This window comes from Antechinus flavipes, chromosome 2, assembly GCF_016432865.1.
Source record: "Antechinus flavipes isolate AdamAnt ecotype Samford, QLD, Australia chromosome 2, AdamAnt_v2, whole genome shotgun sequence".
NCBI lineage: Eukaryota > Metazoa > Chordata > Mammalia > Dasyuromorphia > Dasyuridae > Antechinus > Antechinus flavipes.
This window is the reverse complement of record NC_067399.1, coordinates 603,686,522-603,711,952: the sequence shown is the minus strand read 5'-3', so window position 1 is coordinate 603,711,952 and position 25,431 is coordinate 603,686,522. Positions and strand designations below refer to the sequence as shown.

The following is a 25,431-nucleotide window of genomic DNA, read 5'->3' as shown; positions in this document are numbered from 1 at the left end:
AAGGACTCCTAGCAGCAACCCAGGACAGCTCATGATCAAAGGAATCTCACTGCAGCACACCTGCCTAGTGGTTGTGCACTCTTTCCTTGAAGAATTCTAAGAGGGTAAAGGAAAGGTGGTTCATTTCAAGGGATGTCAACAAACCATGCGTGATACCTTTGGGCCCAAAGAAAATTGACCAGTGTTAGCCACATAACTGTCCCCGGTGTCACTGCTGTATCCTAACCAGTATGACCTACCCAACATAGGGACAAACTCAATAAGAATCAATGAGAAATCAAGAACCAGGACCGAAGGGGCCTGAATAAAAAAAAGACATGAGACACCTGGATTTGAGTCTCAGATCTTTGTCACTTTTGTGCTACATGATCTTTGACAAATCCCTCAACATTTCTCAGGCTCAGGTTGTTCATCTTTAATAAACTCAAGTGGGGAATTATCATTCCTGCTCTAGCCGTCCTTGACTCTGACATCAAGAAAAAGTGCCATCCAAGGTTTGTTTCTGTTTATCTAAGTGATCAGCACATTACTGGGCTTGATAATTGTGCCCTTAGGAAGAGGACCATAACTGACTGCTTCAACTGAAATTGAAAAGATGTTTTCTAAAAGACTAGTCGCTGCTACCTACAGAGCACATGCACATTTTCTCCACCAGATAAAGGTTTTTGTCATGTCCATAGGATTTCACCTAGTCCTAATTTAAAAGAATATTCCCTCATTTGAGAAAAAAGAAATTGGATCACAATATTTAGAGAAAAATCTGTCATCTATGATTTCTTTTAAATTTTCTGGTAAATACAGAGAGGGATGAATGACAAGATGAGAGAATAATAAGTTTAGTGTTAGAAGACATATTCAAAGTGATCCACTTCTGTCTTCTTCCCTTTACCTATAAGGAAACTGATACCCTGAATGATTAAGTCAGTGGCAAAAGTAAATGAGAGACAAGCAAAATCCAGAATTCTCCTTTTCCTAAACAACAAACACTACTTCCAAATATTCTCAGCATCACTAGAGCAAAGAATAGTGGATTGCTCTTGGAAGAACAAACCGAGTTCTCTCCTTAGTGCCAGCATTCCCTGATGCCCTGTACTCCCCAACTCTGAAAAGTGTGGACATTTCTGGGCAAGAAGAAACTCTGAATAAGCTCAGGACAAGGAGAGTCTCAGCCAGCAAGAAATTGTTCCCCTGACAAGATGCTTGCCAGAAAAGAGGGAGCTGTTGCTTCCCAGTGAGGCAGTACCTGAGCAGATGACACTGGCATCCTCACTGTGCTGACAGTTGTGGGAGAGCCACCCATTGTGGGGACAGTTCCATAGGTAGTATTCGTTTCCAGAACACCGCAGGTTATCCAAGACAATGCTTCCAGGGCCCTGACCAAATCGGGCATTTCCCGGAGCTGACACAGCATAGCCGCAGCCCAGCTGCCTGCACACGACATTGGCGTCATTCAAATCCCAGTCGTCATCACAAACTGTGCCCCAGGATCCTCGGTAGAGAACTTCCACTCTGCCCTGACATCTGTCTCCTCCATTCACCAGCCTCAAGGACAGACCAGAATCTGATGCAAAGAAAGAAGCAATTGCAGTGAATTCTTCTTCAGGTGCAAAGTCTTTGGAAGCTCAGGGATTTTCCAAAATTCCCAAAGCTGTTCAGATGGCTGAGGTGGGAAATCTGCTTCAGTCATGTCTTCAGGCCAGAATAGTTCAATGAGAAGGGCACCAGGAGGGTAAGAACGATCCCATAAATGCAGCCTCCCAGTAAACTGCATATTTAAGGAGACAAGAAAGTTTTCATTTTTCTATATAAATGTGCACTGTCTGGCAGGTACGTTGAACATTTGGTGCACCTCCTAAAAGTATGTGGAATACATTGAATTGCTATGTAATGATTTCCACATACTTGTATCAACTCTTCTCTGTCTAAACTCTCTAGAGAGTCACCAAAAGGGAGTGACATGATGGGAAACATTACCTGTTCCATATGTGGGGCGTAGAAATGACGAAGTAGTAGGAAAGGGTGTTGTTTCTAGAAATGAAAAGTTCCAGGTCAATCTCATCTCAGGATCAGAAGGTATTCTCTCAACGTAACTGCACATTTTCTTATTAGCTACCACAAATACTGGCATGGGTTGTATTTCATTATGCAGTTATTTAGACAACATCAAGACATTCTTTGGGTCTGTTTGTTTTGAAACAGAGGACTAGAAAGATTGGAAATAAATCCCAAGTGAAGGCATTTCTTGAACAAATCTAAAATCATGCATGATTCAGTAATATGTTCTTATTAGAGCAGAAAGCCAAGAAAAGCAGCATAAAGGGGAAAGGAGGAATAAATAATGGGAGAGGGCAAGGGAAGACAAGCAAAGGAAAGGGTAGCATGACAAGGGAAGGAAGGAAAAGGAAAGGAGAGAGAAAGAAAGGGGTAGAAAAAGAAGGGAATGGAAAGCAAGGCAAAGCAAAGCAAACTAAAGAAATCAAAAACAAGCTGACATTGCAAACATAAGTGAGAAGAAATTGTGAAGAGCAGGTAGGAACTGAAATGATTCTTCAATTATGTAACGATGAGAGCTTGCAAAATAAAAGAGTAGAATAATGCAATGTTTAAAAATGAAAGGCAAAAAGTGGAGGGAGTAGAGGAAGGTAAAAAGGATCAGAAGGGAAATTAGAAAAAGGTGATGGGATAACAGAAGAAGACAATGGAGAAAAGAAATACAGGTTTGGATTGAAAACTGCAGGGGATAGCTTAATCTTGATTCATATAATTCATTAGGAAAGATAAGTTAAGTATTGCATGAAAATTTTAAGATAAAATATAGACACGATTATTATTTATATGAAACTTTTATTTGGTAGTATTTGTAAAACTAAAAGAATCAAAAGAAAAATTGCTAATTTGAAATAATTGGAGCCAAATGGAACTTTGACAAAACAGGACAAAAACTGGTACTCACTTTAGAACGCAGGAAGGGTCAAACAAATGAAAGAAGGATATTGGGGACAGAACTAAAATTAAGTTTCTTAACATAGTGTCTGTTCACCTTCCACATATCACTACAAAGGAGAAAAGTACCATTTCCTATCGCAGGGTTTTCCAAAATAAAAACATATGGGATTGAATAAGGAAGAACCACAGACTTACCGATAGTGGGTGTTCTTGAGGTACTGGCTGCTATAAGAGAAAGAAGATAGAGTCAGATATGAACATGTTTCAGGGACAAAAGCCACAGATAGGAATAAGACATTAACTTTGCTTGCAATGTGTCAGGTACATAACACAAATCATAATGATGAACAAATTCACACACTCAGGCACAGAATTTGGGATTGGAAAGGACTCCTAGCAGCAACCCAGGACAGCTCATGATCAAAGGAATCTCACTGCAGCACACCTGCCTAGTGGTTGTGCACTCTTTCCTTGAAGTCTAAGAGGGTAAAGGAAAGGTGGTTCATTTCAAGGGAGGTCAACAAACCATGCGTGATACCTTTGCGGCCAAAGAAAATTGACCAGTGTTAGCCACATAACTGTCCCCGGTGTCACTGCTGTATCCTAACCAGCATGACCTACCCAACATAGGGACAAACTCATTAAGAATCAATGAGAAAAATCAAAAAAAAAAAAAAATCAGGACCTAAGGGGCCTGAATTAAAAAAAAAAAAAAAGCATGAGACACCTGTATTTGAGTCTCAGATCTTTGTCACTTTTGTGCTACATGATCTTTGACAAATCCCTTAACATTTCTCAGGCTCAGGTTGTTCATCTTTAATAAACTCATGGGGAATTATCATTCCTGCTCTAGCCTTCCTTGACTCTGACATCAAGGAAAAGTGCAATCCATGGTTTGTTTCTGTTTATTTGAGTGATCAGCATATTACTGGGCTTAATAATTGTGCCCTTGAGGAAGAGGACCATAACTGACTGCTTCAACTGAAATTGAAAAGATGTTTTCTGAAAGACTAGTCGCTGCTACCTACAGAGCACATAGACATTTTCTCCACCAGATAAAGATTTTTTTCATGTCCCTAGGATTTCACCTAGTCCTAATTTAAAAGAATATTCCCTCATTTGAGAAAAAAGAAATTGGATTCACAATATTTAGAGAAAAACCTGGCATGTATGATTTCCTTTAAATTTTCTGGAAAATACACCGAGGGGTGAATGACAAGATAAGAGAATAATAAATTTAGTGCTAGAAGACATATTCAAAGTTATCCACTTCTGTCCTCTTCCCTTTACCTATAAGGAAACTGATACCCTGAATGATTAAGTCAGTGGCAAAAGTCAATGAGAGACAGGCAAAATTTTACTGCAGTTCTCTGGCACTAAAATTACTCATATTTCTCCAGAATTCTCCTTTTCCTTAACAAATACTACTTCCAAATGTTATCAGCATCACTAGAGCAAAGAATAGTGGATTGCTCTTGGAAGAACAAACCGAATTCTCTCCTTAGTGCCAGCAGTCCCTGATGCCCTGTACTCCCCAACTCTGTGAAAAGTGTGGACATTTCTGGGCAAAAAGAAACTCTGAACTAGCTCAGGACAAGGAGAGTCTCAGCCAGCAAGACATTGTTCCCCTGACAAGATGCTTGCCAGAAAAGAGGGAACCGTTGCTTCCCAGAGAGGCAGTACCTGAGCAGATGACACTGGCATCCTCACTGTGCTGACAGTTGTGGGAGAGCCACCCATTGTGGGGACAGTTCCATAGGTAGTATTCGTTTCCAGAACACCGTACATTATCCAGGACAATGCTTCCAGGGCCCTGACCAAATCGGGCACTTCCCGGAGCTGACACAGCAGAGCCACAGCCCAGCTGCCTGCACACGACATTGGCGTCATTCAAATCCCAGTCGTCATCACAAACGGTGCCCCAGGATCCTCGGTAGAGCACTTCCACTCTGCCCTGACATCTGTCTCCTCCATTCACCAGCCTCAAAGACAGACCAGAATCTGATGCAAAGAAAGAAGCAATTTCAGTGAATTCTTCTTCAGGTGCAAAGTCTTTGGAAGCTCAGGGATTTTCCAAAATTCCCAAAGCTGTTCAGATGGCTGACGTGGGAAATCTGCTTCAGTCATGTCTTCAGGCCCAAATAGTTCAATGAGAAGGGCACCAGGAGGGTAAGAACAATCCCATAAATGCAGCCTCCTAGAAACTGCATATTTAGGGAGACAAGAAAGTTTTCATTTTTCTATATGAATCTGCCCTGTCTGGCAGGTACGTTGAACATCTGGTGCACTTCCTAAAAGTATGTGGAATACATTGAATTGCTATGTAATGATGTCCACATACTTGTATCAACTCTTCTCTGTCTAAGCTCTCTAGGGATTCACAAAAAAGGGAGTGACATGATGGGAAACATTACCTGTTCTATATGTGAGGCGTTGAAATGACATAGTAGTAGGCAAGGGTGTTGTTTCTAGAAGTGAAAAGTTCCAGGTCAATCTCATCTCAGGATCAGAAGGTATTCAGTCAAAGTAACTGCACGTTTTCTTATCAGCTACCAAAAATACTGGCATGGGTTGTACTTCATTATGTAGTTATTTAGACAACATCATGACATTCTTTGGGTCTGTTTGTTTTTAAAATAAGAGGACTAGAAAGATTGGAAATAAATCGCAAGTGAAGGCATTTCTTGAATAAATCTAAAATCATGCAAGATTCTGTAATATGTTCTTATTGGAGGAGAAAGCAAAGAAAAGCAACAAAATGGGGAAAGAAGGAGTAAATAATGGGAGAGGGGAGGGGATGACAAGCAACGGAAGAGGTAGCATGACAAGGGAAGGAAGGAGAAGGAAAGGAGAGAGAAGGGAAGGGATAGAAAAAGAAGGGAATGGAAAGCAAGACAAAGCAAAGCAAACTAAAGAAATCAAAAACAAGCTGACATTGCAAACATAAGTGAGAAGAAATTGTGAAGAGCAGGGAGGAACTGGAGTGGTTCTTCAATTATGTCACGATCAGAGCTTGAAAAAAAAGTAGAATAATGCAATGTTTAATAATGAAAAGCTAAAAGAGGAAGGAGAAGAAGAAGGTAAAAAAATATATTAGATACCATATCTTATATGAGATAACATAAGAAGTTATGAAGCTCAAGGACATATAACCTTAAATGTGATCCTATCAAATAGTCCCATGGGTATTGTCCAGGTCTATCTCTCTTGCCTGCAATGCACTCCCTCCTCATCTTTTCTCCCTCTTTTAGAATGCTTGACTTCCATCACAGTTTACTCAGATACCATCTTTATTGTAAAATCTTCCTATATCCCTTCACTTTTAATCCTCTATGTCTTCACTCACCACGTTTTATGTTTGTCTTCATACATCATACAGCCTCCTAGCAAACTGCATGTTTGGAGAGACAAGATAGTTTTTACTTTTATCTGCAATGTCTAGCAGTTACTTTGAATACCTGGCGCACTTCCTAAAAATATGTGGAATACATTGAATTGCTATGTAATAATGTTCACATATATGTATCAACTTTTCTCAGTCTAAACTCTCTAGAGATTTGCAAAAAGGGAGCGATAAGAAGGAAACATTACCTGTTGTGCGTAAAAATGACCCAGTAGTAGGAAAGGCTGTTGTTGCTAAAAGTGAAAAGTTCCAGGTCAGTCTCATCTCAGGATTAGAGGGTATTCTCTGAAAGTGACTGCATATGCTACCACAAATACTGGCATGGGAAGCATTTTGTTATGTAATCATTTAGAACAACATCATATTGTCACGTTCTGCATCACATTTTAGAATGAGAAGACTGTACAGGATGCAAATAAACTGCAATTGGAGGCATTGCTTTAACAAATAGAAAATCATTCAAGGTTCAGTAATATATCCTTAGAAACAGGAAAGGAGGAGATCAACAGAAAGAAATGGAAAGGGGATATGAGGAAGAAATAATAGGGTAAGGGATGGCAGGAAGGAAAGGAAAAAGAAGGAAAAGGATACAAAAAGAAGTAAAGGCAAGGCAAAGCAAAGCAAATAAAAGAAATAAAAAAAGAATCTGATATTGCAAGCATAAGAGAGAAGGAATTGTGAATAGCAAGTAGAAAACATAGTGATTATTCAATTATGTCAAGATCATAGTTTCAAAAATGAAACAATGGAAGTAATGCAATGTTTAAAAATGAAAGCCTGAAAGAGGAAGGAGAGGAGGAAGATAAAAAAAGATCTGAAGGGAAATTGAAAAGAGATCTTCAATAGAAGATAACAATAGAGAAAAGAAATAAAGGCATGGATTTAAAACTTCAGGGAGATAGATTATTCTTGATTTATATAATCCTAGAAAAAGCAAGTTACCATTGCTTGAAAATTTTAAAATAAAGCATAGACATAATCAGTATTTATATGTAACTTTTATTTGGTAGTATTTGTAAAACTATAAGAATCAAAAGAAAAAACATTGCTAATTTGAAATAATTGGAGCCAAATAGAACTTTGACAAACCAGGACAAAAACTGGTATTCATCATAGAACCCAGGAAGGATCAGTCAGATGAAAGAAGTATAGGGGGGCTACAACTAAAATAAAGGTTCTTAACATATATCTGCTCATCTCTCACATATCACCATAGAAAAGAAAAGCATCATTTCCTATCTTGGGATTTTCCCATATAGAAACTCATGATATTGAATAAGAAAGAACTATGGACTTACCCATAGAGGATTTTCTTGACATACTGGCAGCTTCAAGAGAAAGAGTATCGAATCAGATATGGACATGTTTTAGAGACAAAAGTCACAGATAGGAATAAGACGTTAACATTCCCTGCAAATAGCCACGAATATAGCACAAATCACAATGATGAACAAGTTCACACACTCAGGCATAGAATTTGAGATTTAGAAGGACCCCAAACAGCATTCTAGGGCAGTTTATGATCAAAGGAATCTTGTTATAGCACACCTGGCTAATGGTTGTGCACTCTCTCCTTGAAGAATTCAAGTGGATAAAGGGAGGCTGATAAAAGAAAGATGATTCATTTGAAGGGAAGTCAACAAACCATGTGTGATGCTTTGGGGGCAAAGAAAATTGACCAGTATTAGCCACATAACTATCAACAGTGTCACTGCTGAATCCTAAATAGTTATCACAAAGTCAAACTCAATAAGAATCAATGAGAAGTCAAGAACCAAGACCTAAGAGGCCTTTTATACTGCATGATCTTTGACAAATCCCTTAACATTTTTCAGGCTCAGGTTGTTCATCTTTAATAAACTCAAGTGGGGAATTATAATTCCAGCTCTCGCCTTCCTTGACTTTAGCATTGAGAACAAGTGCAATCCATGGTTTGTTTCTGTTTATCTGAGTGATCAGAACATTACTGGCCTTGATAATTGTGCCATTGGGGAAAAGGACCATAACTGACTGCTTCAACTTAAATTGAAAAGATGTTTTCTGAAAGACTAGTCTCTGCTACCTACAGAACACATATACATTTTCTCCACCAGATAAAGATTTTTGTTATGTCCACAGCATTTCACCTATTCCTAATTTAAAAGAATATTCCCTCATTTGAAAAATTCAATTCATAATATTTAGAGAAAAACCTGTCATCTATGATTTCTTTTAAATTTTCTGGAAAATACAGAGTGGAATGAATAACAAGATGAGAGAATAAGAAATGTAAAGCTAGAAGACATATTCAAAGTTATCCACTTCTGGCTTCTTCCCTTTATCTAAAAGGAGACTGATACCTAGAATGACTAGTAAGTAGCAAAAGTCAGTGAGAGATAGTCAAAATTTTAAAGCAATTCTTGGGTTCTAAAATTATTCCTTGTTCTCTAGGGTTCTCCTTTTCCTCAACAAACACTGCTTCAGTTATTAGCATCACTAGTGAAAAGAAGAATGAGTTGCTTTTGGAAAAACAAACTGAGTTCAATACTTAAGTACAGCAGTCCCTGATTCCCAATACTTCCTAACTGTATGAAACTTGTGGACATTTCTGAGCAAGAAGAAACTGAACATGCTAAGGACAAGAAGAATCTCACCCAGGAGTTGAGGAAGTTTAAACTTCCCCTGACAAGATTCACTCCAGGAAAGAAGGAGCAGCTGCTTTCTAATACCTGAGCAGATGACACTGGCATCCTGACTGTGCTGACAGTTGTGGGAGAGCCAGCCCTTATGGGAACAGTTCCACAGGTAGGGCTCAGACCCAGAACACCACACATGAGCCAAGACAATTCTTTCAGTGCCCTGACCAAATCGGGCATTTCCTGGAGCTGACACAGCATAGCCACAGCCCAGCTGCCTGCACACAACATTGGCAGCACTCAAATCCCAGTTGTCATCACAAACGGTGCCCTAGGATCCTTGGTAGAGCACTTCAACTCTGCCCTGACATCTGTTTCTCCATTCACTAGCCTCAAGGACAGACCAGAATCTAAAAGCAAAGAAAGCAAAGCAAAGAAAGAACCAAAAGTATTGTCATTTCAGTGGTCTTCTTCAGGTTCAAAGTCTTTGGATGCTCAGGGACTTTGCAAAATCTCCAAAGGAGCTGGAATGGCTGAGGTGGGAAATCGGCTTTAGTCATGTCTTCAGGCCAGAATAGTACACTGAAAAGGGCACCAGGGACTCAGGAGGTAAGAATGATCTCACCCTTAGCAAGTATTCCATCTCTTTATAGGATTTGGGATGTTATATATTCTCCATGGCTGGAAGGTCCACAGGCTATGATAAGCCAAATTTAAAACTTCTTCACTTATTTCATCTTTGATATTTGAGAACCCGACTGTGATTTTGATTTACAAACTCTTCTAAAGGCTACTCTGCCTATATAGCACTTTAGAGTCACCATAAATTCCTTCAAAGAGATACTAAAAGAGTCATTTCTCCATAAGTTTGCTTTTTCATTATTTTCACATCCATTTAGGGAAATAACTAAAAGATATGGGTATATGAATACATGTAAATATTTGTTTGTGCATTTGTATGAGTATATATTATTGTGTAAGTATTTGTGTATATGTGTATATTATTAGAATAGTGAGAGGAAGATGAAAGAAAAAAGAAAAGATTAAAGAAAAAGAAGGAAAGTAGAAAGGAAAGAGAAATGGAAAGAACAAAATAAGGAAAAAGAAAAGGATGTATGAAGGCATGAAAGAAAGAAATGGAGAAGAAAATCAAGAGAAATAATATTGATAAGAAATTTTGTTCTCCATAAAATTTTGGGAAAAGTTTCTGTGAAAATGTATTTCCCATCTGAAAGGTGAACCTGTTTCTCCCACAAAAGTTAGTATTGAGCTTTTGATATCCAGAATAATTCCTCTGTATGATTTCAAACCAGATGTTATTTACTGCTTCCAGGAAAAATGAGGATTTGCAAAGTAGGAAAATTGAACCGAAATTATTTGTTCATACTCAGTTGACTTGGGCAGTTGACTTGGGCAGGAATTTTACAATTCATGCTCATGTGTATGTCAGATTCTAAGACAGAGAACAGGGGCTGACACTGAGGTATTAGAACAAGCCAAAATTTGTCACTTTCTGACAATGGTAATTTTCTGAACCCCAAAACTTAATCTTTTGTTGGTGATTTATGAGGAATATTGGACCATGTAAATACTATCATATTTAACATTTTGAAGTCCATGTGAATCTCCTACATTCTGATGTGGATATCTAAATTTTCTCACAGGAAATTAAAAAAAAATGTGTTGCTTCTGAAACATCCTTCTCCCTATTCTGTTGTGTTTACGGATTACTGATCCCAACTCTAATCATTATTTTAGCTTCTCTATGCCCCCAAAATGCCCAGCATGAAAGAGGTCTACACTTTCACTTTTGAGTCAACAGGTGATCAAGGTCATTTTTTTCAAAATGTTAAAGTGAGAGTAATTTTGTCAGAAAGAAATGCCAGTTTTCTTTTTTTTAAAAAAAATTCAGATCCAGGTGGGTCAACCTTAAGAGACCTTGTTTTGGGAGTCTCTTATTTAACAAAATATTCTCAGAAATATGGGCCATCAATATTTTTCAGTAAGAGCAAATTTTGAAAATCATATTGTAAATATCTTATTTAAATGATTTAGATATATAGGCTTATACTTAGTAATAAAATGATTTAAATTTTTAAAAGTATTTCACATATAATATCACATTTGATTCTCATAGCAACCCTTTGGGGTTGATATTCTTATTATCCCTATTTTAAAAATGGAAAAACTGAGACCCAGAAAATTAAACGACTTGACTTGGATCACATACACAAAAAAAGACATCAATACTCTCACTTTTAAGTCAACAAATATAGATCTCCTCAGAGAAGATGATCAGCCACAGAAGTCCTATTTTGTTTGATAATGAAACAATAGATGTGAGACCGGAGGCTTTAGAATTTTTACATTTAGAAGTAATGATCTCTATGCTTGTAGATTTGCTATTAAAATTATCTTAATATAAAATAATTTTACCTAAGAAATTATGAAGTATATATAACTAGCTGATCTTTGAACTTGACATCTGATATCTTCACATGCATTCTCAGGAGATATCTGTAATGCTCTTCTCTAAAATATAATGTTCTCTGGGAGCAGATTTCTTGGGGGGCTTCTGGAAGCAGGCTTCCTTTCAGTTCAGAGTAATAATCACCTCAAATGCAGCCAGGGTTAAAGTCCAAATCCTTCAGAATAGACCAATTAGCTTTCTTAGAGGCCTATCTCTCTCCTTGGTTCTGAGAGCTCTTGCCACTAGTCCTTTGTCTCTTCCAGCTTCTGCTTCTAGCTCCCTCTGAATCCAAAGCCTCCAGCCCAGCAGAAAGGTGGAAAATGGAATGAATCTGTCTCCGCCTCTGAGAGTGGGCTTGTGGGTTTCTGACTTGTGAATCTCCTGACTGAATCCTGACTTGTGAATGTCCCAAAATGTATCCTGGTTGAGGCTTCTAGTTTATATATGCTCTCTTAAAGGTGTGAAAGGCATGAACTCGAATAAGTACTAAGTTAATTAGTGAACTAGATAACTGTTAAGTACCATGCTAAATTAGATAATTATTGTCTCTATCAATTCCAGCGACTTAGCACCTTGTAAGAATCATAACAGGTATCCTTTCTGTTCAGAATGTATTCCATCTTCATCTATGTCAGCCTGACTTTAATCAGGGATTATCTTAGGTATCACCACCATCTTAAAGTCTTCCCTCAATATCATACATCCTCTTTACTATTAAGAGAATACTTTACCTTTTATTATACTCATGTACATATATACATCATGAAACCTCCTAATAAACTGCAAATTTGGGACAACAGGAATGGATCCATTTTTATATTCACAGCTCCAGTGACTACCACATATCTTGAATATTTTATTTTATTCACTTAATAAATGTATGGGAAATAAAATGTAATAATGTTAAAAATGTTCACATATTTATATCAACTTTTTTCTTCCTAAAACTCATTATAGATTCACAAAAAGGGAATTTTTGGATAGCAAGCATTATTTGTTCCATATCTTATTGTGCTAAAAGATGACTCAGTAGTTAGAAAGTCTGTTGTTTCTAAAAAAAAAAAAAAGTTTGAAGTCAATTTCATTTCTTCATTGAATGAGATCCCCTCAAAAGGGTTTGCTCATTTCCTTACTAAGTACCGCTCATCATATTGTCATATTCTTTGTGTCTATTTTCAAAATGAGAGGACTGGATAAGTTCCAAATAATTGGGAATTAAAGATATTCCTTCAAAAAGCTGAAATCATGCAAGCTTCAGTAATGTGCTTTGGGGAAGAGGAATGGAAGTAAAAGGAAAATTAGAGGTAGAAAAGGGAAAAGGATGAAAAAATAATGGCAAAAGAGAAAGAAAGAAAAATGAAGGGGAGAAAAAAGCCTGATGTTGTAAACTTAAGAAATAAGGATTGTGGACAGCAGATAGAAACCATTGCAAATATAAAAAAGATAACAATCATAACATTTGGTGGAAAAGTTGCCATCTTTGATACCTCTGAAATTCCCTAGGATTTACAAAGAGACAAGAGTGACATGATAGGATAATAAATTTTGAACTTGAAGTCATATTAAAAGATATATAATCAGGCATCTTCCCTTCACCTATGAGAAAACTGAGGCTGAGTGTAACTAAGTAGATTGCAAAGATCATGGGGAGCAGATATTGGTGCAGTGAACAGAATGCTATGTCTTGAAATGGGAAGATGGGAGTTAAGCTCTCTCCTCAGACATAAACTGTGTAATTCTTGGCAAATCACTTAATTTCTATTTGCCTTAGTTTCCTCAATTATGAAATGATCTGGAGAAGGAAATTGCAGACTACTACGGTTTCTCTGCCAAAAAATCCCCCATTGGGGTCCTGAAAAAGTTGGAACATGACTGAAAAACAACTAACAATAACAACAAAATTCATAGAAATAATAAAGAAATTGAGTCAAAGTTTTAACCTGATTCTCTGACTCAAAAACTATGACTCTTTCCCAACATGCTGTTTCCCTCAAGAACATTTGAAATGCCATTATCATGTAGGGAGTGAACAATAGTGTGTTCCTCTTGAAAAAATAGATCAAATTCCCCCTCTAAATTCAGTAGTCTCTGATTCTTAGTACTATCCAACTCTGAGAAACTTGTGGACATTTCCAGGCACAAGCAAACTCTCAATAAGGTCAGGATAAGAAGAATCTCAGCCAGGAAGAAATTGTTTCTCTGACATTATCCAAAAAAAGCAAAAGCAGGCACTTCCCAGAGAGAGACAATATCTGCAGGTGAAACTGGCATCCTCCCTGTGTTATGGGAGAGCCAGCCCCTATGGGGACAATTCCACAAGTAGGATTTCAGATGCAGAACACCTCACATCCAGGACAATTTTGCCTATGCCCTGGCCAAATCAGGAATCTCCTGGAGGAGATAGCAAATCTGCAGCCCAGCTGCTCCATGGGATCATTCAAATCCCAGCTGTCTCCACAAACTGTACCCCAGGACCCTCAGTACAAACTTCAACTCAATTTTTCATCTATCTCTTCCATTCACCAGGGACAAGGCTAGACTATAATCTGATGCAAAGAAAGAAGCAACAACTTTAGTAGTCTTCCTCAGTGATTTGTATGCTGAGGCACTTTCCAAAATTTCCAAAGGAACTTGGATTACTTAGGTTGGAAATTATTTTAATGATGTCTTCTTTTTTATTGAATGTCTTTAATGCAGATGAAAATGGCATAAAAGTCAGCTAAAGCACTGATGGTAAATTATTTAACTTTAAAAGGCAATAAGCCAAGACTAAAGAGGGGATTCTTTGTTCACAGATAATTGTGCGTTCGATTCTAATCTCGTCTTAAGGTCAGAATAGCTCTATTACAAGTGGACCAGAGACTTAAAAGTTAAGACCTATCCCACACATAGCAAATATTCCACCTCCTTGTGAGATCTAGGGATGCCATGTATTCTCCCAGTTAGAGAATGAACAGACTATTGATAAACCTAAGCTTGAGACTTCCTGATTTATTTTTGTCTGTTATTTCAAAAGTTGAGTGTGATTGTGATTTTCAACACTTCTAAGTATAACCCTGTCTAGAAAGCACTTCAAAGCCAACATCATTGCCATCACAAGAATACTATCTTTTATTCATGGTCCTGCTTTTTTCTACATCTTCCTCAGGAGCAAAATCTTAGAATCTTCAGGTACTTCCCAAAAACATCAAAGGGGTTTGGGTTGAGGTCATATCTTAAGGCCAGAATAGCATAATGAAAAGAGGACCAGAGACTTAGGAGGTAAGAGCTCTCCCAACCTTGGCAAGTATTCCCTCTCTTTGTGAGATCTAAGGATTCCACCAATTCTCCCTGTGCAACAAGAGAACTGTTCAGTTCTGCAAACATATATTGTATCTAGGATATACTGTAACATATCTAACATATATAGGACTGCTTGCCATCTAGGGGAGGGGGTGGAGGAAGGGAGGGGAAAAATCGGAACAGAAATGAGTGCAAGGGATAATGTTGTAAAAAAATTACCCTGGCATGGATTCTGTCAATATAAAGTTATTATTAAATAAAATAAAATAAAATATTTTTTAAAAAAAGAGAGATCTAAGGATTCCATATGTTCTTTATGGTCCAAAGGCTAATGATCCATAAGTTATTGATAAGCTAACATTAAAACTTCCTTATTTATTTCATATCAGTTATTTGAGAAACTGATTGTGATTTTGATTTTCAACTCTTTTAAGTGCTACTCTGCCCTCTTTGGTGCAGTATCATCTCCATCAAAAGACATTAAAAGAATCATTTCTTCATGGTCCTGTGTTTTAGTCTCTCCATATCAATTTAGCAAAATAGCCAAAAGATATATGTACATACATATATATCTATGTCTATCTATACATGTACATGTATGTATACATATATGTATATCTCCTTAGCCTTCATAAAATTATGGGAAAAGATTCTATGGAAATATACTTAACATCTGAAAGATGATAATTAGTATTGAGCCAGAATGATTTCTCTGTATGGTTTCAACTCAGATGGTATTTGCTTCCTTTAGGAATAATGAGGATTTGGAAAGCAAAAAAATTGAATGGGAATTACTTATTCCATATTCTGTCTCCTTCTCTAGGGCCATCTTTGTAAGATGGTTCATATTTAGTCATGTGTATGTCAGATTCTAGAACAAAGAATAATGGCTGACATTGAGACACTGGAACAAACAGTAATTTGTAGGTATCCTAATGCTCACTTTCTGGACCCCAAAATCTCAACTGTTACTGATGACACATAGGGTATATTAGACCATGTAAATCACATTGTATTTAAATATTTTGAGGTCCATGTGAATCTCCTACATTTTTATGAGGATTTTCACACCTGCAAATAGTGCATCAAGGCATTCATTTTTTGAATGATCTCTCTCCCTAGAGGGGGAAAAATGTGTCCCATTATTCAATATGTCAGAACAGGAATAATTTTTCAGAAACAAATACCAAGTTCCTTTTTTACAAAATAGTCCAAATCCAACTGGGTCAACTTAAGAAGCCTTATGTTGGGAGTTTCCATATCTACCAAAATATTCTGAGAAATATAGACCATGAATCTTTTTTCAGTATGATTCATTTTAAAAGTAACACTGGAAATATTATATATAGAATAATGGGAACCTGGTACCCACACATTTTATATATATATATATATATATATATATACATATAAAAGAAATGAATTAAAGTTTTCAAGGTCTTTTGCATACAATTTCACATTTGATCCTCATATTAACCCTTTAATGTTGGTGATGTTATCCCCATTTTTGAAATGAGAAAATGGAGCCCAAGAAACTTAATTTATTTGATGTGCATCATACATAGCTTTAAATGTTCGAAGAAGGATTTCCAGTTCAGTCTTCCTAACTCCAAGTCCATTAATCTATCTATGATGCCAGCTACTTGATGATAGTATATTTTATGAAAGCACAAAAATAAATGAAGTTGTTCCTAAAGTATTAGTATTAACCTATTAAGATTTAAAATTGCCCTAAGATTTTTGGGCATTATTTGTTTAGTAGTTATTGACAGCTCAACCTCTCAAATCAGGGCATCTGAATTAAAGAGCATGATTTTAACTCAAAATTGCTTATTGAGTTAACTGGACATTAAGAGGGGATTACTGAATCACACCTCTAAAAGCATAAATTTGACCACCAAAAAATGTCATCCGTTCTTTCTGCTTACTTACTATCCCCCAAAGGAGTCAATACTTTCACTTTTGAGTCAACAAGTATAGATCACCTCAAAGTAGATGGTCAGCCCCAGAGTTCCAATTTTGTTTGATGATGAAACAATGGATATAATGCCATGGACTATAGAAATTTTACATTCAGAAGTAGCCATCTTTGCATTGTAGATTTCTAATATGAGATGACTTTACATAATTTATAAAGTATAAATTTATACAAGTAGCTGATCTTTGAATTTCACTATATATCGGAACTATATCTGAAATACCCACATGCATTCTTAAGTGCTATATCTTCTACCCAAAGTATCCTCCCTTGTCATTGCTCTGTCTTTCAGAATGCCTGACTTCTATCAATGTTGACCTGAAGTCCACCTATAGTTTGACATCTTCCTTCAACCCCTTACCCTTAATTCTCTATTCCTTCATTTACTTTATATTATTTTGTGTGTATACATCATGCTTCTTTATAGAAAGCTGAAATTTTTGGCAGTTGAAATGTATTGATTTTTTGTGTATCAGTGGTAACTAGTTCATGCCTTGGTATTATGCATTTATTAAATGAGTATGGGATAAATTGAAATGATCTGATCTGTATTAAAATTTAAAGATGTTCACATATCTGTATCAACCCTTTCTCTGTCCAAACTCATTAGAAATTCACAAAAAGGGAAAGGTAAGGTAGGAAGCATTACTTATTCCATATATTATTGTGTGTAAAAGTGACTCAGTATTTGGAAAGTCTATTGTTCCTAGAAGACAAAAATTCCAAATTAATCTCATTTCCAGATTAAAGGGTATTCTCTCAAAGTGCCTGCTAATTTCCTTACTAACTCCCAGAAATACTGGCATCAGAAGCACTTCTTTCTGTAGTCTTTTATTAAAGCATCATGTTGTCATATTCTTTAGATCTGTTTGTTTTCAAGATGAGAGAATTGTACAAGATGCAAATAAACTTGAAATTAAGGCAGAATAACATCAGATTACATAATGAAAAATATATTAGAGTTTGAGGAAATAAGTGCTATACCATCCTCATCAAGTATTCAACTTTTTTGTCACATCCATTGATGCCATATACTTTTTTCTGGTGAGAGGATTAATAGACTAGCAATAAGCCAAGCTTAAAATTTCCTGATTTATTTTATATAATATATTTGAAAAGTTTGATACAAATTTGATTGTCAACACTTGTAAAATTTCTTTTGCCCACATGACACCTTAATTGTAGTAAGTTCATCTCCATCAGATACCCCCTGACACTTTCTTCGTTGTCATACTTTTTTAGTCTCCCCACCTAAAGTATGGACATTCCCAAACATTTTTTAAAAAACCTATCAGCTAAGCCTACAAAATAAAGTTATTTGAAATATGAGAAGAAATGAAAAAAAAAAAAAGAGGAAATAAAGAATAAAAAAGGTAAAGCAAAAGGAAGAAATAAGGAGAGGAAAAAAGAAAAGGAAGAAATAGAGAGAAAAGAATAAATGAAGGAAGGAGAGAAAGAGGAAAAAAATAAGACAAAAGGGAACAATTTTCCTCCTCCAGATAATGTTTAGAAAAACTTTTCTAACAGAGAGATGATTTAAACCATCCTATTTCTCTTCCAAGAGAAATAAAAAGTGGTCATTAATTTGACCACTTCTAGAATGATTCCTGAGTATAGTTTCACCCAAAAGAAATCAATTCTTTGTAGGGAAAATGAGATTTAGAAGGTTGAAAAGTTGCATAGATTTCTTGGTTCACACTTCCTCCTTGGCAAGGGTCATTTTTACAAGATAGTCCAAATTTCCTTCTCTGACAGATTCTTGAGCATTGAAACAATAGATATTTGTGAGTATTTCAGTCTCACAAAACATGAGGAATCTTGAGTTTTGTAAGTAACATCTTTTTATTTACAAGAATCAATAGATCCCAATAGCTTTTCCCTTATCCCATTGCTGATATTAGAATCCACCTATACACGTAGCTTTGATAAGCAGGGCTCTCATCCCATTTTCCACATGAGTACAAAAATTGTTGGAAATAGGATTCTGAAATGACTGCCATGCCTACAAAGATGAAGTGCTTGTGAAGTCTCTTATATGACTGTCCTAATTTCTTCATAGTCTATTCCTCAAGGTCTTTGTGAAAAGTGGAATTTAGAAGGTGTTATTAGTTTTTCATCCAAAGGTCAGTCTCTCAGTTTGTAGTGTTCAGAACTAGAAACAAATGTTAGAGACTTTCCTATATTAGGAAAGATCTGCCTACTGAAATATTAGTAGCAATCTTTTTTTAAAAAATTTAAAGCTTTTTATTTTCAAAACATATGCATAGATATTAGTAATTTAGGAGAATTTTTTTTTTAGTGCCTGAGTTTTCATTAAAATATTATTAGAAACATATGCCTGGTCTGATCAGCACAGTTGAAGACACTACCTTGACTATAACACAGTAGTGTCTTTTTGTTCTTCAAGAACATGCTCAGCCAATGTTCACAGAGCAAAATAATCAGTACCCTCCTTGTTTATTCAACAAATAAAGATACTTAGTGAACCCTTTTCTAAGGGACCGAACTTACTCTAAGTGGAGTTAATACACAAGAGAGACAATAAAAGTTTGCTAACAATGGCTATAGTAAAAGGGTCATTAAATATACAGTCATAGGAACATAAATAACATGACATTTCAAATCTTAATAAATAGATCTTAAATTGTCCTCATATTGACAGAAACAATCACTTGTCTATGCCTGATTTTCTAAAAATCAAAATTAAGTTTAGAACAATGGAGAATGAGGTACCCTCCTGGTTTTCTGAGTTTAGATCCCACATCTGACACATATTAGCTGTGTGACCTTGATCAAGTTATAGTCTATCCATGCCTGAGGCAACTCCCCAGGATTATATATAAATTAATTTGCCTTGATAGAGCAGAGATATATCTGCAAATTCTCACCACCAATAAAATCCCATTTAGTCCTTATTTCATACTTTTTTTTTTTAGTTTTACAGCTGTCATTTAAAAAATCAAAAGTACCAAAGTTAAAACCATTTTAAAAGTAAGTGAATGAGTATTACCATTAACAAAATGATAGAAAATCCATCTTGTCATTGTCAGGAAGAGGAGTAATTATTGAGCCTAAATTGAAGCCTGACTTCAAGCTCTTATCATATTCTGAGTTCATCATTTGTAAGCTCATGAATACCATTTCTGAAGGCAGAACCAGGGGGGGAAAACCCTATTATATTCAGTGGGGAAACCATGAAACCAATAAAATAAATCACACTTAACAGCTTAAAAATATATATATATATATATATATATATATATATATATATATATATATATATATATATATATATAAAGGCTGCTGTAAGTGAAATAAAGCTCATTCTAGCCTAAGAATTTCACTGAATCATCTCCTTCAGAAATGCTACCCATGAAAAGAGAAGAAATTATTTAGAGAGAGATACCAGCTCAGTGAGACAGCTAGGTGGTATACAGGTCTGAACTCAGGACTCATCTTCCTAAATTCAAATCTGGCCTCAGACACTTACTAGTTGTGTGATCTTGACAAGTCACTTCACCCTGTTTGCCTTAGTTCCCTCATCTGTAAAATGAGCTGGAGAAGGAAATGGTAAACTATTCCAGTATCTCAGCCAAGAAAACCCCAGATACGGTCATGAACATGTCCAGTTGGACATGACTGAAATAACCGAACAACAAAACAATACTACCTGAGTGAGAACAAATAATGCCAGCATCTTCCCTGTGGCCACATTCATGAACATAGAACCCAGGATGGGAACAATTGGACAGATGGGACTCTGTCCCAGAACAATTAACATAAAGGAGAATGTTTCCAGTCCCTCCTGGGGCTGATACTGCATAACCACAATTAAGCTGCCTGCAGACAACACTAGCATCTCTTATATCCCAGCTATCATAACAAACAGTACTCTAGTATCCTTGGTAAAGAATCTCTATCCAATCTTGACACCCATTCCCTCCATTGACTAGGAAGGAAAACAATTCAGCTTCAACTAGTTTCATTGAATTTAATTTTTTTTTAGACCTAAGAGAGAGGACTCTTCATAAGTTAGAACTAGTGCATATGAGATCCCTATTTCTGCATTATTCTCTGAAATTCTTGTGATGGTGTGCACCAGCCAATCTTTAACTTTAATGCTCCACTCAGGAGTTCTTCCCACAATCATGTCTAATTGAATAAGAATAGTTTACTTTCTTAGGAGTCCTTATAGATTATAAAGCATTTTCCTTGTGGGCAACCCTCAGTTGAGAAGAAATGATACTAGTATCCTCATTTTTAAAGATAAAAAAATGGGACAGATAGAGATGACTTGCCCAGTGATTCTAAACTCAAAGCTGTGTTCTTAAATCTCAAGTTCAGACCTTTTTACAGAAGACTCAAGATTGAGTCTTTTGATGGAAAGGATAGGTAAAGTGGGTCAAAGGTTGATAAAGGTTGATTTTCATCTTTAAAACTAAATAGATTTTGGAGGAAGATAGAGTCTTCTTCCTAACTAAAACTAATAATCCAATATGATACCTCAAAATTATTTTTCTTAATACCTTATCAATTAGGAAAAAATTGTGAGAATCAATTTTATATGGAAAAAATTCAGACTAATTCTGGGCCACAGAAAGAAACCACTTTAGGTGAAAGCTGATAAAACTTGAGGCTGCTAAGAAAGTCTACCTCTGAGCAAGTGGAACATTAGATATGTTGATTTGGCTAGGAAAAAGACCTATAGATGTGCATTTCAGAAGGTGAATAGTGTACCTAGGAAAGTAATTTCTAGAAGGAAAATGAGAAGGACAGGGACAGAAAAAGAGACAAAGTTAGAGAGAGAAAACAGAGAAAGAGGCTGAGAGAAAGAATAAATTAATTCTTCTCTAGGGACTTTTCATCAAATTTAAATATCCTCTCCACAACATGGCTAAGCTTGCTATCTCTTTGCCACACCAACAAATGTGCCTCTGAAAATAGATGGGTTCAGCCACTGAGGAATCTGAGAGGATGAATATCTCTACAAAGTGATCCATTCTAAATTTCAAATACTGTCAGAATAATGGACTATATTGTATAAGGATCTCCTGAGAAGAGCACAAACAGAATTACTTGTTGAATGGAGGTTGGAAAAACTTAGAAGACACTGTAGACTCTATTGGAAGCAAGATTAAAGAATAAGTTAAATTAGTTCTCTTTCCAAGCTTCTAATTAGTCAATAAACCCCTATGAACCTAAAATTAAAGATTTTCCTAAAAGTTATTAGCTTAGTGAATGTTGATCAGTTAAGTTCTGTTCTAAATGTCCTGAAATGCCTAATTATAGAAATAGTATTTTAGATCATGCAATTTTGAAAATTATAAGTTGAATTTATTATATGGTCTTTGGAAAAAAAAAAACAAATTCTATGTAATGTTTCTTCTGATCCCCAATTCAATTTCACATGCAATCAATTCTGTGTATATGCATGGAAACCTTGATGGTATTGGATGGGAGTTTTTGCTGTAGTAATTGCTTTTTTGTTCATTTTGAAGACTAGATCTTGCCCTGCTTAAGATAGAAATTCAGTGACCATTCAGAGGTCCAATACCACCAGTGATTATTTCTCCTTTAGCACCCTAGTAGCCCTTTTCCCTTTACTAGTGTCAGATTTAGTTGCAGACACTCAGTTGGTGCTGGCCCATTGCAGTTCAGAACTCCTGAGCTCAAGTGATCCACCAATCCCAGATTTCCTTGGAGCAAGGATCATAGATTTTAGAGCTAGAAGAGGTCTTAGAAATCACTGAGTACAGCCCTTACCCCCCAATTTTGCAGATGAGGTAGTTAGGGTTCGTTGAGGTTAGGTACATTTTCCAGGGTTACACAGCACCCTTCAGAGTCTGGATGATAATACACATCTTCATGAGTCCAAGTCCAGTGTTCTATCCACTAACCATCCCATGCTGATTAAAGTTATAGGCTTCCACTCAGACTATTTAAGTTAAGAAAGAAAAAATTGACATTCAAGTTAAGAAATAAAAAATTGACATTCAAGTTTGGGGAAGGAGAGATAAGAATTCCTTTTTTTGGAGAGGATAATTCCCTCTGCTTTATCTTTTGTAAAAAAAAAAAAAAAAAAAAAAAAAGACATCTACAAAGTCTAATGAAGCAGAAATCCACTTTTGCAATTACCAGTTGTAAATGAAAACACATTTAAAAAAAGACTTACCATTTGTAAGACTGTCAATAGTTTCTGACATAGTTCCTGAAATGGAAAAAAAAAAACTTGTAAAATCTATAGTTAGAGCTCTGGGAGAGGAAGATACCTAAAATTCTTCCTAGACACCCTCCTGGTCTTCTTGTGACAAGATAGCTAAAAAACCACATCCTCAGGGTTCTCCAGAATTCATCATTTAAAATGTTATTCTCAAAGCCCACCTCCATCATCCCAGCACAACTACTCTGTAAGAACACAAAAGGATGGAGGGTAAAAAATGTGGATCTATTATAAGAACATCATGGTATAAAATGAAAAAAGAACAGAGGAAATAAAAAGGATCAAGTTCATTTCTACTCAATCCCCTTTAGTTTTTTTTAATAGTATTCTTCTCTTTATTTTATTCCTTTTCATCAATACCTTTTGTCTATTAAAGTTTATCACCCCCCCCCAAATTTAACCCTTCAGTCTGACAAAGAAAAATCTAAGCAAAAATATCTAATACAAAAACTGAATTGAACAATCAATCAAGTTATTGTATAACAGACAGTATTTAAGGCTGGGACATTGGCTATAATGTTCTCTATTATAAGTTCTTCCCCTCTACCACAAGGAAAAAGATATTTTTCATTATTTGTTCCTGGCTACCTTTGTGTTTTTTTTCTCAACTACCCTTTTGATTTGAGTAATGAAGAGAACTGGATTTGAAGTCAGGAAGATGGGTTCAGATCTTGCTGCAGATACTTACTAACTGTGCAACTACTAATAAGTCATTGAATGTTGGACTTCAGTTAGAGACAATGAGGCGGTAATTTTGTTTCCCTAGTGCACAGTGCCTAGCAAATAGCAACTAGTTAATACATGTTTATTGATTGTTTAATGGCAAAAACTTTGGACTGGGATAAGGAAGACTAGTTCAAATCTGACTCTAAATATATAATCCCCAAAGTCATAATTTTTTATTGTACAATAGTATTCCATCATCTTCATATAACATAGTTTTTCAGTCATCTGACTATCAATGGGTGCTTACTTTTTTCCTAGCTCTTTTTCACCACAATGAGGTTTACTATGAACATTTTGGAATCTACTGAACCTTCATTTGTAGTCCTTTGTTTCCTTGTAATCTATGATGTGGGGTCACTGGGTCAAAAGGTACATAGACAATCTATTCCCTTTTTTGTAATTTTCCAAGATGAATTCCTAAAGAGTTGAACTATTTCACACCTCCATCAATATTACATCAAACACATCAGTCTTCTCACAGTCTTTCATGGGCTGTTATCATTTTGTCATCTTTGCCAATTCCAAAGTAAATGATAAAAACTCATACAAATATTAATGTGTACTTCCCTTAATATTATTTTAGATCATCTTTTAATTTATAATTTTCTTTTAAAAACTATGCCTCTTTTTTGATTATTTATCTGTTAAGAAAAATTGCATTTATTTCAAGCCTATTAATCAGATAATCATAGAATTAGTTTCAGAATGGAAAGGGAGCTTGTAGATCTGATGCTGGATTAAATATATAGATCTTTATGATTCTCAAATAACCACTATGCCATGTAGCCTTTCACCTAAACCAGCATACTTACAATTTCTTCAGAAAAGCTGGAAAAACATTAGTAAAAATGATACATTTGAAAAAAACAGTAGTTTTTAAGATACTACAGATTAAATATCTACAGAAAGAAATATAGTACAGTAGAAAGGTTGTGGTACTGGATTTCCTAAGTCATAAATTTGAATCCCAATTTAACTACTTCCTGGCTCTGTGCCCTCTTTCCTAAAAATCAGCCATAACCCTCCAAGACCAAATCTTAGCTTTGACTTTAGGAGAAATTACAGAGAAATCTCTATTCAAGAAAACCCATTCTAAATTTCAAATACAATCAGAATCATATGCAATTATCCTCCATAGAACTCTGGGGAAAGAGTATACAGGCCAAAATGTGGTGAGCTTTTTCTTCTCAAAACGCAGCCAGGTGATAAAAGTTCAGATCTTTTATTATCCCAATATAGCCCGGTTAGCTTAGAGGCCTATCTCTCTGCTTGGTTCCAAGAGCTCTCTCCAAATGTCTTTAAATCCAAAGGTCTGGTCCTTCAGCCTCTGCCTCTGCTTTCTTCAGCCTCCAGCCAGCTCCAATCTTCATGTCATTCCGGTGAAATCTCGACTTGTAGCTTCTTCACTCTCTCTAGAACTCCTCGACTGGCCCATTGAAGCTCTATTTATGCTCCCAAAGAGCTTCAAGGGAGGTGTGAACTCATTGAACTCCAATGAGTAAAGGTGTGAACACAAGCCTTGTATTGATTAGTTCTACTTAGTACCTAGTTTCAGGTTCTGGCCAAAACATCTTCTTGTAAGATTAGATCAACTCTAATTAGTTAGCAGTTAGTAAGGATTCCAACATACAGCCAACAAACAAATTGATGATAAGCAATCCAATATAGGTTAAATATGTGCAATTTGAAGCTGCTATTGTCTTCTGTCTGTTGAACACCCTCTCCTCAGCTCCCAGACGAGTATCACTAAAGCCTTTCAAGTGTCAGATGTTGGGAAGGTGAATGGTTGGG

At 36.1% G+C, this 25,431-nt stretch overlaps 1 protein-coding gene across 1 annotated transcript in view; it reads right to left on the bottom strand.

Annotated features, from left to right (window-relative positions):
* DMBT1 (deleted in malignant brain tumors 1) overlaps positions 1 to 22,897 on the bottom strand; it is a 63,438-nt gene extending 40,541 nt beyond the window's left edge. Inside the window, 7 exon segments of the mRNA XM_051973817.1 lie at positions 1,244 to 1,561; positions 1,975 to 2,028; positions 3,142 to 3,171; positions 4,630 to 5,034; positions 9,058 to 9,342; positions 9,345 to 9,374; positions 22,867 to 22,897. Coding sequence (XP_051829777.1) covers positions 1,244 to 1,561; positions 1,975 to 2,028; positions 3,142 to 3,171; positions 4,630 to 5,034; positions 9,058 to 9,342; positions 9,345 to 9,374; positions 22,867 to 22,897 — 1,153 coding nt within the window.
* Positions 22,898 to 25,431: the final 2,534 nt, after the last annotated feature.